Source organism: Cupressus sempervirens, chromosome 6 (assembly GCF_028749045.1).
Source record: "Cupressus sempervirens isolate cs-2001-9-10 chromosome 6, ASM2874904v1, whole genome shotgun sequence".
Lineage (NCBI taxonomy): Eukaryota > Viridiplantae > Streptophyta > Pinopsida > Cupressales > Cupressaceae > Cupressus > Cupressus sempervirens.
Window position 1 is genome coordinate 635,245,082 of NC_143123.1, and position 18,962 is coordinate 635,264,043.

General features: G+C 37.9%; 2 protein-coding genes across 2 annotated transcripts in view; both read right to left on the reverse strand.

Moving 5' to 3' along the window:
* LOC149553829 (histone-lysine N-methyltransferase ATXR3-like protein) overlaps positions 1 to 18,962 on the reverse strand; it is a 104,150-nt gene that overhangs the window by 27,406 nt on the left and 57,782 nt on the right. The gene's annotated exons all lie outside the window — the stretch shown is intronic.
* Positions 9,535 to 15,432, reverse strand: LOC149553830 (uncharacterized). The gene is made up of 3 exons (XM_089789560.1): positions 15,254 to 15,432; positions 9,800 to 9,856; positions 9,535 to 9,727 (listed from the first exon to the last, which is right to left on the reverse strand). Exons 1-3 carry the CDS (start codon positions 15,430 to 15,432, stop codon positions 9,535 to 9,537), a joined length of 429 nt encoding a protein of 142 aa, XP_089645686.1.

The window sequence follows — 18,962 nt, forward strand, 5'->3', positions numbered from 1 at the left end:
TAAAGCATCTAGTTTTGAAAAAGGGAAATTTTTAGAGCCACCTTCTGGTAACTCTGAAATTAATCCCGGGTCGGGTAAACCTAAGGAGACTAAAATAAATGAGGTGATTTACTGCTTCCTAGAAGAAGAATTTATGGACATAATCAAATAGTTACTAAGGAATTTATATAATGAAATTGTCTCTAACATCCTAGAATTGTTTCCTAAAGTTGTCATTTGTTCCCCAAAATAGACTTGTAAACATTTTCCTAATTTCTTAGCTTTCTGAATTACAAATTTTATATATAGAGTTTATCATTTTTGTGTTTATATGTTTACATATACATTTATATTTATATGTCTACATATACATATACATATATTTATGTTTACATATAAATGTATATTTACATATTTATGTACATTTATATGTTTAAATCTATATATATATATATGAATACTTTTATTCCAATTTTTGTTTTTCCTTCCTTTTCTATCATCCTCTAAGCGTCTTTCACTCAGCTTCTTTTATCCTTTATTGCCTAGTAATTCCCTCGATTGCTATCAGCCTTTCAAAATTAGTAAATAAGGCTGAAGTATCACAACCTTCCTAAGAGTATTGACCAATTGACATCTTATTGCTTAGTAATTTATGTATTTGTTATAAGAATTCATTTATATGGTTGAGCCATCATTGTTTTATAGCTAGTTTGGCTGTAGCGTGAGTAATCATTATAATTCTTTTGCCTAAATGTGGGCTCATCCTGGTGTCGAATACTTGATTGACAGGTGGCAATCCTCATCATGATTTCAGAAATTTAAACTTCTTGCCGCATTGGACTAAAGTTATTCCCTCCTTTGATAACGTATGGCTGTATCATTGTTTATGTGCTGAGGGCTATAAAACTCCCATGTCTCAGTAGGCAATGAACATGGATCCTTTCCAGATAGGCATTTGAAATTCTGTCGTCAAACAAAGTCCCATAAAGACGTTGCATGATAATAACTCTCTATTTGATTGGAATGAAATGTACAACAATTCGGATGAGGAAATTGTTATAGCAAGGAAATGAGGTTTCCTTGCTTCTCCTGCTTCAATCCAGTATTTCCTTGTTGCTTTTCCTATTCGCATCTTTTATGGGTTTTTTTGGTTGTTGACAGGCAAACTTGAAATTGCTTATAGCTTTATTGAGGTTTTATTGGGTAAGATACTTATGATAGGTGTTTCCTCATGTGGCTTATTCAGCTTAGATATAGGTGAATTCTGCAAAGGGTCAGTTCCACTGAGCTAGTTAATTTTAAATCATAGTATGAGCGTTAAAACAGGTTTAATAATTTCTATGCCCATTATGTTCACTAAGTACATCTTCTATATTCTGCCTTAATAAAAGTTTTAAAACAGCATCTTACTGTATTATTCAATTTCAGCAACGCAATGCCTCTTCCGTAGGTATTTAATAAAGCAGAGCTACCAATGTAATTTTCCTGTATTAAAGTAGGCAGACTTGCCAGCAACATCTCTATCGTATCTCTGTTTCTGGAAACTTCACATCTAATTTGAAGAATTTAGAAGCTACTCTGTCTAATACAATTTTTGTAACTTTTCTGCAAATTCTGATGTAAAATACTGATATATTACCTTCAACCTTGCTGGGAATGGTCCTTAGATATTCTGGACAGAATATTAATTGTTCTTGGAGAATGGTGTATAATTCTGGAAATCAATTTTAATCCTGATATAAAATCGCTCAAGGTAGTAATGCTAGAAGAGCAGACTTGTTTGTGTTTAATGTGTGTCTTCTATCCACATACTTGCCTCTCCTTTATAGGAAACCCAAGGGGTGTGTCCTTAGAAAGGACATGACCCTTTCTAGGTCGGCCCTTTCTAAAACATATGTAATTCATCCAAATCGGCACCCTTGAGAGATGTCTAATAGTTAGTTAAACTAATTATATTTAAGCAATTAAGACATTAGGAAAATGTTCCCAAATGGAACGCTGATCTGCAAGATAAAGTAAATGTCTTCTAAAGGCTAATTCATTAAATGCATTACCAGATCTATTTGGTCTGAAGAAGCAGATCATTATATTATAAGAGTCATTCATAGAATTAACACTCCCTCTTAACTTAATAATCATAATGAGAGATAACATATCTAGCACCATCAATATTGATGACTAAGCATAGATTGATACTCTATCTATCTGAATCTTCTAAGCATGTGGTATCATTGTACACATGATACTTTGTCATATACCTCTAGTATGAATTATCACCTAGTCTTGTGATAACAGTATTGCATGGAATGCAATACATAGGATAAAATCTGGAGAATGATTAAATTCTTCCTTTATCCAAGTTGTGACTCATAGGTACTAACAAGCCTATATCACCATATGATCCTGAGTTAAGATCTGCCAATACACTGGATAAAATCTAGAGAATGATTAAATTTTTCCTTTATCCAAGTTGTGACTCATAGGCATAGAAATATCTATATCACAATGTGATCTTGATATTGTTCATTACATTATCTCAAAGATCGTCATCTCTCATAATGTCTTTTATACAAGTGTTCATTATCTCAAAGATCGCCACCTCTTAAATAATGAATACAAATGGTGAAGCCCATAATAGTCAATAGCCTGACTAATAATTTTAACACAAAATTATTTCATTAATAATTAAATAATAGAAATGTATTATAATTCAACCATACCAAGTCTTTTTCCGAAGTGATCTACCTTCACTAAAGAGAGAAGTTTGGTAAGAATATTTGTTGTCTGATCTACAGTGCAAATTTATTCTAACTTGACAGTTTTCCTGTCTACCATATCTCTTACATAATGGTAAAGAATTTCAATATGTTTGGATCTGTCATGGAAAACTAGATTCACAGAAAGTTTGATAGAACTCTTATTATCACAATGAATAAAAGTGGGATTCATGGGTTGATCAAATAATCCCACAAATAACTTTCTAAGCCAAACTGCTTCCGGAGAAGCCATTGCAGCTGCAATTTATTCAACATCTGTGGAACTATGTGCTACTGATGTGCTTTTTGCATATCCATGATATCATTGTTGAGCCTAAACTAAAACATCATCCTGAAGTGCTTTTCCTATCAATAACCACTTCCACCCCAATCTGAGTCTGTAAATCCATATAAGTTTAAGTCAACTTTCTTAAACTCAAGCCCAAGGTTAATAGTGTCTTGTAAGTATCTCATAATGTGTTTGACTGCAACCAGGTGAATCTCCTATGGCTCACACATAAATTGACTTAAGGCATTAACAACATAGCAAATATCAAGTCTTGTATTTACCAAGTACATAAGAGAACCAATCATCTATCTATAAAAAGTAGAATCTATGGAGGGTGATTATGTTGTTGCTTCCTTAAGTTTGTGTAGAATTGTAATATCCTAGTACGGATATTTACTGGTTTCTCTATGAACAATATAATCAGCAATAAAACTTGACAAGTAGTTCCCAGCAAGATCGTTAACCAGTAGAATTTCCAAATTGAAATTTTATCAATTTATCTCAGATACAACATTCAAAATCCGAATATAAGCAAAATGGAAGACAATGCTATAATACAACCAGCAACTTTTCTATATGAATAAAACTTGTTATTCCACAATAACATCCAATATGTCGAACATATGACTTGAACTACAAACCAAAAAGGTAAAACCAGCAACTCTTAGACTTCCCCTAAATACGTTATTGCATTATACATCAGCAATACAATAACCAGCAACTATAAATCCAATCTTAAACACAGTTCTATAGTCAGATTGGAAAACTAAAAAGAAGAACCTGTAAGCACAACCGAGACACCTGAAATGATATCTCCCCTAACCATGGGTTTTCGTCCATTGCCTGCCTGCACGAGGGGCTACATCCTCACACTGGCTAAAAGCTGAAGCTTTCTGAAAACTCTCACAAGAGAGAACTAGAAATATAAATAGTAAATCAAGCATACCCAAAAGAAAGGGTCTCTTCTCCTTTTATTCTTGCAGTTGTGACTCTTCGACTTCCTTTTCTGGCCTTTTGTGTTATCTTTCCTTGTCATCTTTTGCTAACTTGGAATATTAATTTGACCTTTAATAATTAAAGTTTTAGCTCTCATAATCAATTTTAATATTATAACGATGTCCCCTTTAATATTTCTAATGTCCCCAAAAAGGGACATTACAAATCTCCCCTCCTTGAGATTGCTTGCCCTCAAGCAATTAGTACCAAGATCCCATATGAATCTGCAGTTTACTCCAAAGCCAATACTGAAAACAATTCCAACCGAACTGTGAAGCAAGGTGCCACTCTGCAAACCACCCATCAACCGGATCCTTGGATCCCATATTACTCCATGAAAAAACGTTGCACCTATAAACTGTACAATTCTAATCATCACCACATCCAACCTCAAACTGAGAAGAACTACTATAAAATCCTCATTTAACTATAGATACATACTGTCAACACCTGGATCCCAAACCACACCACGTGCATGATCAGTCAAAACAACCTGCCATGTACAGGGAGATCGTCAACCCAACTGATAATCTCACTCCAACTGAGATCACTATTACCACTGTGGTCACATGCTTGTGGGAACGCAACCATTTGCCAACCAACTCTTGGAAACCTAACTAGCCACAAGGAAGTTCCTCCTGGATACAGCCAAAAGGACCATCCACCTTCCCAACTGTCTGCAATATCCTACTTCTCAGTGCCCATAATGGGTGGTGTGTCCAAGCTGCTCAACTGCCACAGTGCTACTCCTCCAACTGAATGCTCTCTCGCTATACTGCTCACCATATCTCTATCCAAGGCTGATTCGCAATCAGCGTTATTTCCTCTCAAGGGAGCAACCTCTTGGCTGCAACAAGTATCAATCTGAGGCTCCTCACTATCAAACTCGAATAGCGGATTCTCCATTATCAGATCAACATCCATCTCAAAAAGTGAATTACCATGTTTCACCCAATCAACACTATGCATACTAGAAGTAATAACATCATCGTAGGCTTCAATTTTCTTGTTCATTTGATGTGCATGCAAAGGCAAAACTGCTGCAATGTTATCCTTCCCATGCAAAAACTCATCATGTGAAGATTCTAAGTTGCTCTTATTTTGAATAGGACCTACCTCATCAAATTGTTTGTCAAGAGTAATCTCTAAATCACTAGGTAAGCTGCTAGAATAATCCTTACCATTAATCAAAGTGGGTTCTCGCTTATGTTTTCCATCAGGTTTAGGCTGAACTATGCATTCAAGAGACCAAACATGCTTACGAGTGAAACATAAATGCTCTTTTGTAAGATCTCGACTCAATTCATAATACTTCTTTTTTGCTAGATCATTCTTGTTGAAATCCATGTAATCAATTAAGGGTAACTCTTTTTGAATCTATGAAGGGAGTTTTTGGTATTCAGCATACATATCGAGTATCTCTGCAGTCATACTTTGTATCCATCCTTGAAGTGGTGCATCTAGAATCTGATTATCTACTAATGACCCATGTTCAGTTTCTTCAATGGGGGGTTTTTTGGAATTAATAATCAATTTTGCTTCTTTTAGTGAGATATTTACAACATCTTTGACATTCACTTTACAATGCATCGGTTCATTGATTCCCTTTTTATGTACTGTCCTTGAGTGGTCCAAAACTGGCTGTGTAGTTGTGTCTGCAGGAAGCTTTACAATTTCAAGTACATAACTCTATGACTTTGCATTTTTCATTATGTCACCTTCTGAATGAGATTTATCTTTGTAAAGAGATGTCGTCTCTCCTTTTTCCCTACTCTTGGAAGGAGTTAAAATCCCCATCTCTTTAGTATTCCTACCTTGCTGTTCGTTTTCTTCATCCTAAACTATTTCGACACACAAATCATTGTCTATTTTCACTGCTATTTTCAGATGATCTCCTTTCAAATTGGTATCAGCCGTATTCTTCTCACTTGTCTTCTCGAACAAAGCACTACGAGAATCAGAAGGCAAGGCATTATTCAAGGAATAAATAGCATCGGCAATATCATATGATTTGGACAAAACATGACCCACTTGAGTTGGAGCGGGTGATTCTCGCATACCAAGAGAGCGATACTAACAAAGATCTCAAAGATGCAGAAGGAGAAGCAAATGTTCCATCCAACACATACAAAATCATAGGTTTTGATGAACCACCACTATGTTGCAATGCACCAGCCATTGACATGACATCGCTAGGTGTATGACTTGACGGTGTTGAGGGTGGAGAATTTGTAGAAGGTCCAGTATTTGACGGCAAAACTGAGCTGTCTATCATTGTGAACAAAGAATCAAATGCCACCATTTCAGCATCTTTGGGCTCCTGCAAAACATCAAAACTTTTGAATGTAAGGATATAGACTGGATATTCAGATTCCATTCCTTCTTCATCTACACCAACACAGCCAATAACCATGCAGTCTTTACGTATCCATTTTATTGAATCCACATGTATTTTGATGTTGTTGTTTAAGCTAGTAATTTCCAGTGGTTCAGGCAGTTGTAGATGAGACTTCTTCCTCAAATCTGATAACAAAATGCTCAACTTGTTGCCTTGAGTCAGCAGTGCAATATACTGTCCACCTGCACTCCAATCAACTGCTGTAACTTTCTCTTCTATGTGCTCAAAAGAAGACCCAATTTTTCCACAAGTGAGATTGCCTTCACTTGACAGTGCTAACTAAATGTTTTGTTCAGCAATGCACCAAATAAACTCCCTTATATATTGAGCTTCATAAACTGGCATCCACTGAAATAGCTTGAAGTCAATCTTGCGAACTAAGTCAGGAACACTGAAAAAATGAGCTGTCCCCCCCACACAAGCAGCAAGGGTTAAGCCATCACTTGACAATGTCAGAAGGGAAATACCACCAAGTGCCACATCCACAATGCTTGCATCCTGAACTGTCAATTCTTTATGTGAATTACCTTTCACATCCTCTGCAACTCGTAGAAGCTCTATAGTCTTAGTAACATAGAATCCTCGGGTATGAGCAGCAAAGACAAGGCCAAATTGGTTGGATACAACTAGTGCCTACAATGGAGCACACTTGGCATCAAATTTATCTTTAGTTGAAGTAATTGGAATCGAAACTCCTATCCTTTTGAAAATAACCTATGTTCCATGGAGTTTCCGGGATGGGGACGTTTTAGGGGACGGGGATGTGTTTCCAATACAGGTACGGGTCGAAGCCAAAATTTAGGGGACGGGACATCAGGGGACGGTGATTAAAAACATAGGGGATTTTTTTTAATATAGAGACAAAATTCAAATATGTATATCATAACATTGATAAACCATTCACCATAGACATCTTAGAAGATAAATACATGGAATATTATCAAATGGCAAATACTAAGTGCTTCCATTATAACAATATCACATACATATATAGCAAAAATCAAAATGCCTAAAGGCTCCAAGTATCATGCTGAAATCAAAATGAAATAAAGAGAAGTCCAACTAAAATAGTTAGTAAATAGTAAATACTAAACGCAATCTTTCCTCACTAAACACAATCTTTGCTCATTGCTGCTACTGCTCTTATGTTTTTTTCCTTCCTCTTAGCAAGTATGTTAAATCGAAAAATGAGTAGAAGAGTTAGTATTTTAATGGACCAAAGACGGGTTGCATATTGTTATTATGTCTTTAAGATGACCAAGGGCCACACGAACAACAAAAATTAGAAAAAAAAAAAAAAAAATTTGGGGATGTTTTGCCTTTAACAAATTGACTGGAAAAAAGGGGACGGCCAGCAGTTTTGGGGACGGATAGGGGACGGCAAAACCATCCCCGGTACTGCTGGTCGTCCCCAAGTTTCCTACCAAAAAAATTTGGTCATTTCGGGGACGTTTTTGAATTTTTCAAAAAGGGGACGACTTAGGGGACAGCCCAAATCTGTCCCCGCATCCCCGTTTCGTCCCCGGTACGGCTACGAGGGTAAAACCCCAGGAAATGCATCCCCGTGGAGCATAGAAAATAACGTCATCTGTAGCCTTCCTCTACCCTTCCTTGATCTCCATTTTACCTTACAAAGTAGACTCACAAAATGAAATCTTCAAAACGGAACACAGAATAACGGCTATGCTCTTGCATTTCCAAACTAGTTTGCAGACATTTCTATTAGCTTAAAACGTATGTAGTGCAGTCGAAAATGATTAGCTCTTACATATCATTTTTTTTTCCGAAAAAAGCCCGTTGTTAAGAATCGTTTTGAACAAATGGAAGTTGAAGAACTCGTTTGAGGGCACGTTTCAAAGAACTTGGGCACCCGTCTACTTCTATTGACACTCCCAGTACAGGTTGCATTTTCTGACTCTACTTCTACCGTTACACTATAATGCCAAACTCCGCTGCGGAATCTACAAATATTGTCTTGGTCATTCCTCAGGCCTGCTAATTTGCGTTCACATGTAGACCATATATGGGACTGGTCTGACGTGAAGAAACATATGCCAACTATCCCATATCCCCTCCCACAGATGGTGTTATACTATGATGTTTAGAGTTGATTCAAGTCTCTAGAACTTCTTGAAAATGCGTTTTTTCTTTTCTGGGTGAGGTTACGGCATTCTTCTAGACGCCTGGGCTTGGTGGTATTCACCAAATCCAAAATACTATTAGTGGGTGCGAAAAGAATCCCGCTCTATCTTCTCGTGGAAGTATTCGACGCACCTACCAATTTAACTCATATAGCTTGATGGACACGTCGACATTCAATTGCAAGGTCGTTTAAAAAAAAAAAATTGTCAGATTATAGTTTGGCGTTTAATTTATTCCAACCTCCGCTCATCATTCCACATGCAGGAGGATTCACAATAATGTCTTGCAAAAATAGTATCAACCAAAACAATTTTGAAATACCATAATATCGCCGTCTGAGGTTGCAGACTTCTCACCTGTACCCCCCTGCATGGAAAGACGTTGGTGTTAATGCCTTCCCGTGACAGGCACGATTTGGCCAATACATCTGCAACTCGACTAGGGTTGACGTGAATACTCCAGCTACCTTCATCTGCGAACCAACTGGTTGTGACCTGCTGTGTCTCACGTGACTGCCAATCACTCCAAACTTCACACTCAGTGCCCACACGAAATTCCCAATATTTGTCACAGAAAACCTGTAGACTTCGTTTGCTACCAGCACCCTAATATGCGCATTTTGCCTTCTTCAATACCTGTAACCTATGAAGTTAGCCGCTACTCAGTTCCAAATACAATTAAGATGGATGTTGAAAAATTTAATGACTCCCTTTGGCAAATTAGTATTTCCTTTTCCAACTAAAAAAAAAAGTAAAGGATATCACCAAAATTCTACATAAGACTCGAAATTGTGTCATTTAGGCAGAACAATGAGAGGGGCAATTCAAATCAGCAGAGTTCTATTACAACTTGTTAGTATGCCCTCTTGTAACTGTGCCATCAGAAACCATGCTCAACCAATGACTATGTATTGAGGATTTTGTATATAGATCAATCACTATATTCACCCGATGTCTATGTATCTAGGAGTGATCTTAACGTAATATTGTACCGACACTTCCCACAATCAAAATCAGTTGAAAACTGGAGTAGGCCAAGGCTGTGGCAAAATAAAAATTTGCATCTCCAATCCCCCTCCAAATCCAAAGGTTGTACATTACTAGACTCGAGAGAGCTATTCCAGCAAACTCATTCAAAGGAAGAAGGAGAAGTGCATTCCTTACTAAACTTTTGGAACCTCACCTGCAAGTTCATGTATAAAAGAGCAAGTAGAGCAATGTAAAGTGCAGAGTCACCAACCAAAATATGCCTAAATTTGGAGACAAATCCTCAACAGTTAAGCTGAAACCATATGTCCTGTAATATTTCAAGAAATACTGATCGTATAACCTTTTTCCAAAACAGGTTTAAAATTCGAACTGCAATTGGAACCTCCAATAGTACCCCACAGGGTGATATTCCTTTGAAAAAATATGTTTCACAGGCGGGCAGGATGCACAGCTTTGATACCACTGTAATATCCTGGTACGGATATTTACTGGTTTCTCTATGAACAATATAATCAACAATAAAACTTGGCAAGTAGTTCCCAGCAAGATTGTTAACCAGTAGAATTTCCAAATAGAAATTTTATCAATTTATCTCAGATACACCATTCAAAATCAGGATATAAGCAAAATGGAAGACAATGCTATAATACAACCAGCAACTTTTCTATATGAATAAAACTCATTCCACAATAACATCCAATATGTCGAACATATGACTTGAACTACAAACCAAAAAGGTAAAACCAGCAACTCTTAGACTTCCCCTAAATATGTTATTGCATTATACATCAGCAATACAATAACCAGCAACTATAAATCCAATCTTAAACACAGTTCTACAGTCAGATTGGAAAACTAAAGAGAAGAACTTGTAAGCACAACCGAGACACCTGAAATAATATCTCCCCTGACCATGGGTTTTCGTCCATTGCCTGCCTGCACGAGGGGCTACATCCTCACACTGGCTGAAAGCTGAAGCTTTCTGAAAACTCTCACAATAGAGAACTAGAAATCTAAATAATAAATCAAGCATACCCAAAAGAAAGGATCTCTTCTCCTTTTATTCTTGCAGTTGTGACTCTTCGACTTCCTTTTCTGGCCTTTTGTGTTATCTTTCCTTGTCATCTTTTGCCAACTTGGAATATTAATTTGACCTTTAATAAATAAAGTTTTAGCTCTCATAATCAATTTTAATATTATAACGATGTCCCCTTTGATATTTCTAATGTCCCCAAAAAGGGACATTACAAAAATAGTCTCCATTGGAGAAGACATAGGCCTGCAATTCCACATTCCAAATCTCTTCAAGATGTCTAATGTATACTTTCCTTGATAATGTATGATGTTGTCAGAGTTCTATCGTAGATTCTGTTGTTGCTTCCTTAAGTTTGTGTAAATTAGTCTCCATTGGAGAAGACATAGGTCTGCAGTTCCACATTCCAAATCTCTTCAAGATGTCTAATGTATACTTTCCTTGATTAAATATGATGTTGTCAGAGTTTTGCCATACTTCCAGTCCTAGGAAGTAATGAAGGAGTCCTAAATCTTTCATATCAAATTCTTTGATTAGATCTTTCTTGTATTGACCTATAAGATTATCATCACTTGTTATTAATAAATCATCAACATATAGTATCAAAATTATCATATCATCTTTATCCCTTTTATAATTGAAATTTGGATCAGCTTCATTCTTAGAGAACCCTAAACTAGTGAGATATGTATCGATTCTTTTATACCATGCCTTAGGAGCCTGTTTAAGACCATAGAGAGCTTTCTTGAGTCTGCACACAAAGATTTTTGGATTATGAGTTTCAAATCCTTCAGGTTGTTCCAAATATACCTCTTCTGTAATCTTTCCATTTAGAAATGTTGTTTTCACATCCATCTAATGTAATTTCCATCCCTTCGATGCTGCAATAGCTAGGACTACTCTTACAGAGGTGTATCTGGCAAGTGGAGCAAAGGTTTCTTCATAATCAATTCCCTCCTTCTAAGAGAATCCTCTGGCTACGAATCTGGCCTTATATTTTTCAATGCTACTATTAGTAGCATGCTTGATCTTAAATATACACTTAGAAGAGACAACAAATTTTCCCTCAAGCCTTGGAACAATTTCCCAAACATGATTCTTAATAATGGATTAGTATTCTTCTGTCATGGCATCCTACCAAATTGTATGTTTGATAGCATATGAAACATTTGTTGTTTCTAATTTAGATAAGTCACTCATGTTTGTTGCATAGCTAGAAAATCTTTTGGGTCTTTTGCTCTCTCTGAAGGTTCCAAATGGTGCAACGAAGTCTTGTGCTTCATTTACAGTCTTAATAGCCCAAAGTGGTCTTTTCTTAGGATTTTGAGTTTCCTCAAGATTAAGAATTTGAATTTCACCTTCAATTTCTTCAATGTTCTCCCTCTAAAACTCAGGTGCATGATTTTCTTCAGAACTATGTATATGTGAAGGATCTTTAGAACTTAGGGCTAATTTTGAATGCTAAATCTTCTTCAAATATTACATTCCTACTAAGTTCAATGTTTTTCTGACCAAGTATGTAAATTCTATATGCTTTGGATGTTTTGTATCCAACAAAAATACCTCTTCTGCCTAAAGGTTCAAGTTTAGTTCTTTTCTCTTTAGGAATATGAATGTAAACAAGACACCCAAATATTCTAAGATAACTAATACTTGGTATAAAATTAGAGAAGACTTCCTCAAGAGTTTTATCTCCAAGGTGGGAGTGAGAGCATCTGTTTTGAATATAGATAGCAGTAGATGTGGCTTCTACCCAAAGATAGGATCCTAAATTTTGGTCAAGTAGCATAGCTCTTGTAGCTTTCACAATTGTCCTATTCTTTCTTTCTACTATCCCATTTTGTTGAGGATTTTAAGGAACAGTACACTCCCTCTTAATCCCTACTTCATTACAAAAATCCTTAAACAAATCTGAAGTATATACTATATATTCCCCTCCATAATCAGTCCTAAGAGTTATAATTTTGTGTCCTGATAAATTTTCAATTAAGGATTTGAATTCTTTAAATCTTTTAACAATTTCTTCTGATTCTTTACATTTCAAGATGTAAATCCATGTCTTCCTAGAGAAGTCATCCATAAAGAGTATATAGTACAAAAATCCTCCAAGAGAAGGAACACGCATAGATCCACATAAATCTGAGTGGACTAATTCTAAAACATTGTTAGTTTTTCTAGTGCTGTTTTGAAATGGACTCTTGGTGTTCTTACCTAGTGTAGATCCTTTGCTTATGCTTGAATGATCTTTATTTAATATAGGTAGACTAGTAACTATCTTTTCCATAGTTGATAAGGCTTTGAACTTTAGGTGCCCTAACCTTCTATGCCATACTTTATTTATATCAGCAGCTTCATGGATTAAGGCTTGAACAAGTTCTATACTTAAATCATACAAGTATCCCTTTCTTTGACCAATCAACTTTGATTTCTTAAATGAAAAGTTCTTAGACCAGGTCATTACTTTCTTGTCCATGAATGCAACCTTATGTCCATCATCTTCAAATGATGTAAAAGAGATTAGATTCCTCTTGATTCCTGGTACATAGAGTACTCTTTTGAGATGAAGAGATGTTTACTGTACAGGGTAAATAGTTTATTAATGCATTCAGACAGTAGACAAGAACATGTAGTACAGAAGTATTCTTTTTATTATTCGCATGTATGCAGAAGATACTACAATATTCGATATGATTGATTACAATTCTGATTATTACAATGATGACTCCCAAGTCCCTTCTGGACGGTGTATCCCTTCTGGACGGTGTACATATACCTTCCAGAAGGGGTGACTCAACTGTCATGCACCCATTCGGATTCTATTCTACCCATCGACTACAACATAGATTTTATCGACATCATCCCCCCCAAAAAGTAAAGTCGTCTCCGGACGACAATTACAAAATATCCAAGATAGATTAACAAAACGGAATACATAACTGACTAACTATAACAAGATAGATCTGTTTCCGTCTCATCACATTCACATTCCTCCTATGCCTGCACCAAACTAGTCTCCAAAACACGTTGCATCTGTAACCTCCGCTAACACAATACTGTCACCTTAGCCACGCTGACTTTGATAGCCACCTGTATCGCCTTCTCTGCTTCAACTCCTCAATACACTGAGCCAAGTGTCGCTCTACTGCCTCCAACTAAATGATCAACTCCTCCCGAGCTCTCTATGCATCCACCAAGACAGCCTCACGTCCAACACCTACTTCGAGTGCCTCAAAGCATATCACCCCTCTCGAAAGGCTTGCTCCAGTGCTCTTTCCACCTCTAGCAGATAGACACTCCATGCCTGTAGCAACTCCAGGTCTCATCAACTAGTCACACTCCCCTCAACTGATAATTGAACTAACTGGGGGTCTAGGGTGCAACGCCCCCAACAGGTCTTAGGGCCGCCGCCAAGACCACCCTCAAACCCACACAAAAGTCTATGGAACACACCATTTTTGTGATTTTCTTCCAATCCCATACTCTTTCTGCCAACCGCCTGTTTTACTACCTTTTATGTCTTTCTCTTCCATTCAGTATCATTCGTTATTCATTTTGAATTGTTTTGATCTATCGTCGTTTTTTTTTTTTTTACAACCTCCTATTACCCGTCTTCTGTATCTACTGAAATCTCCTTACCTTCAAGAGAGTCTGTTCGGTGATCTCAAACTTCTGTGTTGTGTTACAACCTCGCTGCCAATACCGTACAATGTACAGCCACACAATGTACTGCCTTTGCAAGTAGTTCGTATGGCCACCACAAAGATGCTAATCAAGGCCATACGGCAATGTTTGTCTTTTATAGTCAGTTGTACTGTGTTCTTCCTAGGACATGTGAACTTCCGTACAGCAATTGTGTTACACTCTTTTGTTGTACGGTCTGCTTCCTGTCATCTCTTCTCTTGTCGTACAGTGTCTTAGCTTGAATTGTACACCTCTGTCTAGTCATATGGAGTTACTTAATGTCCTAGGTCGTACGGTCTTATCTATTGTTTGTATAGTGTTACTTGATGTTCATATGATACTCCTCTTTGGTCGTACAGTACTTCTCATGTCCATATGGTAGGTATCTACTTGGTCGTATGGTGGTAGCTTCTTGTCCGTACGATATTTTCCCTTGCCCTGTGCTTTCCGTACGTTGCACCCCTAAGTCTTCCTGCAAATTTCCAGCTATACAATATATTCTTCTCTTCTCTACATGGGTCATAGTTCTCTCTGGATTTTGGTACAATCTTTCTTGAACATGCAAATTGTCGTACAGTCTTTATGATTTCCTTAAAGCATACGGTGCATTAACTTGTGTTCTCCTTGAGTCCATACGGTCCAATTCATTAGCTGGTTATTACCCGTACAGTGATACTTATTCCCCTCTTGAGCCAAATGGTGGATCACCTGTGATTTCTTGTCGTCTTTTGCCTGGTCATACGACGTCATTCCAAGGTCGTACAGTGCTTTGTTTTCCTTTACTACCTTCCTTTCTTGCTTACGCTCCTAATAGGCCGTACGGCCCTATTTTATGGCTAACATACTCCTTTCTACTCTCCTCCACACGTGCCCATACGGCTAGAATTCCTTTTGACGCTTGTCCGTACAATGTACTTGCTTTGCTCTCCTAAAAGACCATACTATTTTAAATGCAATTGTTTTTAATACTAGATTCCAGCTATCTCTCACCAGTATGTTCTTTGGTTCGTATCATCTCCCAGATTCATGGTTTGGACTGTGGCCTCTTCATATTTTATTGGCTTTTCCTTATTGAATATATGTGCAGGTGTTTCATCCTGTTGTGTGTTCCCTTCTTTTATTTCCCTAAATTCGTTTGGAAATCCATCCCCGTTGCGTTCTTCCTCCATCGTTAGTATGTTGCAGCTTTGGAATAGTTCATATCCTCCATTTGCCAATGAAATAGGCCATTTACCAAATCCAAACTGTCATCCTTCGATCCACCTTCCAACCATAGGACTCCTTCCTCATCCGATTCCATTTGCTTCTTACCTCCGTCCTCTCCTTCTAAAACGGACCATCTGGCTTCTTCTCCCACTATTTGTGTGTGTAAATCAATAATGAATCTTCGTCCTTTACTCTTCATTGATAGTGTATTCTTCTTCCAATCATGTTTAACCTTCGCTTGTACAAGCCATCCTCATCCAAGAATGGTATCACATCCCCTTCTTTTTAGCGAGATGACTACAAAGTCGAGCAGGAAGGTTGTGTTCCAATAGTCACTAGTTGTGCCATCAGGATCCCTAGAGGCTTAATGCCATGTTGGTCTACAATTAGCAATTGAAACGTGGGTGGCCACAACGTCAGCTATCCCAACTTCTTCCAGGTATCTTCTGGTATGACATTTACCCCCGAACCTCCATCCACAATTGTGTCTGAGAGGATTGTTCCCAATATACCCATTTGTACAACCGTCGGATGCCTTCCTGATGTGAGAGCTAGCAGCATTGGGTCTGTTGCACTTGTTCCACTTTCCTCCTCCTTCCTAGGGTCTTCTGGTAGTTTAGTAGTCGGAGCCATGTTTGTGAGTGTTGTTCATAGTTGGGGCATTGTGAGGATCAGATCATTTAATTTTACTAGTACTTCAATTTGTAATATCCGCGTTATGATGTTCTGTTCTGCGCAATTGCTCATTGAGGTACCCATAATATCCCCCTTCTTCATTTTTGATTTCTCCGTCTGCATCCCTTTCTCAATTTTCGCCTGTGCTTCTTCCAATCTCTTCTTTTCTTCCATCGGGTCTGGGTACAGCTTTCCCTGTTCACGTGCAATTGCCGGGACTTCCTCTTCGTCTGTTCCTGATTCGATGCTAATCAAATTCACTCTTGATTTCGATTTCGGGCACTTGGCATCTTCATAGTCTCCAAGACCACACCATCTGCATAACAACTTCGGTGTGTTCATCATTGTACAGTTTCATGCAAAGTGGCCCCACAAGTTGCATGCCCGACATTGAACCATCGATTGGCCATTTGCATCATATTGAATTCGACTGCGGCCTCCGTTATTATTGTTATTATTGTTGTTGTTGGTGTTGTTGTTTTGTCCCCTTCTGTTGTTTCTATACCCACCTGAGGTGGCACCATCATTGTTTGTGTTTTCGTTCCCCCATGACATGGATGCTTCCTGTGTTAGGAGCACTTGTTGATGCCCTCTTGTTTTCATATTGAACGGGCATTCCCTTGTGGAATGTCCCGCAATTTGGCAGATATCACAAAATTGATTCTTCGAATAGGATCCTTTAGTGTGACCTTCTGTCTTGCATTCTGTACACCATAGCTCGTTTTCTCTGTTCTGGCTATTTCTTCTCTGCATATTCTTAAACTCTTTCATCATCCTGATCATATCCTTCTGGAGAGCTCAAACCTTCTTATTGCCCTTTTCATCACCATTGCTATCTTCAGAAGAGGATTCATCCAAGTCAGATGATCTTCTTTTCTTCTTTTTTGCTTTTTGTTCACTTTCTAAGTCCATCATTCGATTATATGCTTCAGTGTATGACGATGGCAGTACAATCTTCATTTTTTTTAACTCTAGGCGTAGTCCTATGAACCATCTCTTTTTCAGCCCGTCTGCTAGCTTACTTTCCATTTTATTTACTAATTCTTTTAGCTTTCTAGCATATACACGGACTATTGCATTTTTTCCTTGTTTGGTACTATATATCTCCGCTACTATTTCATTATCATCTCGTAGCAATCGAAACTCTACTATGAACTCTTTTCTAATGTCTGCCCACGTAGTCAGTTTCTGAGGTCGGCGTCCAAAAACCAATCAATTGCCACACCCTATAGGGTTACTGAGAACTGTCTGACCCAATCGTCCTCGTCCGTCACGCCATTTGCTATCCATATGGTTTCGCACATCTTGCAATGTCTGATTAGATTTGTTATGCCGTCACCATTAAACTTCAGTAATTTTTCATTTGAATCGGCCATCGGTACCCTTTCTTTCTTTTGTTGTGTGTTGTTGTTTGTACCCATGTTGTTCTGTACTCCCGTACCGCTCTGAACATTCGCGTTACAGATACCTACGTTCTCAAGTGGTGTGAAGGCTTCCTCAAGGACTTGGTTGTTTCGATCAAACTATATTTGCTTGTTAGGTGTATCAGGGACCAAGAATTCACCCCACGCTCGAGTTCCTTCGACACTCCGAGCCGCGCTAGTCCTTTCCCTTCCGTCCGGATTCCCCCTTGGCGTATACCAGTTTGCCAATTCTTCTTTTGTTCCTTCAATCACCCTTCGCCTTTCTCAAACTTCTTCTATAAACATCTCCCTTGATTGACTTGGTGACTACACTCCGTTTGTCAGTGCTCCCATGGTACCGTGGTCACCTTCTGTGCCACCACTGTCGTACCCTTCAGCGAGTTGTTGGAGTTTGTGCCTCTAGTCGCTTTGCTGTGTGCGGTTTAATGTTTCCCATGCCACATGTATGCTATCATCTTCTGGATTCTTATTTCTATCTTTATTCAATGTATTCGAAATTCATAGCACCTGGTCCTTATAGGCAACGGCACCAAATGTTTACCGTACAGGGTAAACGGTTTATTAATGCATTCAGACAGTAGACAAGAACATGCAACACAGAAGTATTCCTTTTATTATTCGCATGTATGCAGAAGATACTACAATATTCGATATGATTGATTACAATTCTGATTATTAAAATAATGATTACCAAGTCCCTTTCGGACGGTGTACATATACCTTCCCGAAGGGGTGACTCAACCATTACGCACCATTCGAATACTATTCTACCCGTCGGCTACAATATAGATTTTACCAACAACAAGAGAAATACTCGACTTCAGTTTCAAGGTGCAGCGCCCTATTCCTCTGACAGAATGAGTGGAATCATCACCTATGGTAACTTCTTCTGATATTGAGTCTAGTACTTCTTCGTATCCTGTAAGGTGTCGAGATGATCCAATATCACTTACCCATGCTTTGCTTGATATTTCATTTGATAGCGCTGAACACAGTACATAATTTTCAGGATCATAGTCTCTTTTGTCTTAGTTACCTCTGTGAAATTCACTACTTGTTTCATATTCTAAGGGCAATCTGACTTATAATGTCTCAGTTTCTCACATTTGAAGCATTTGACTTTAGATATGTCCCTCTTGGATTTATTATTGCCTTGAGGGGCCTTCTTCTTACAGTGTTTCTTCTTTCCTTTGTAAGAATTTGTATTGAGAACATGAAGTTCTTCATCTCCAGTTTTCAATTCTAGTCCTTCCTTAAGTTGCTTAGATTCTTCTTGAGGGCAATCTACTTTAAGTCTATTGAAGTCTAGGAGCTTGTCTCTAGCACTTACTCCTTGTAAGAATGTTTCTCATGAATCTGATAACCCATCTATAGCCATAAGTGACAGCTATTTC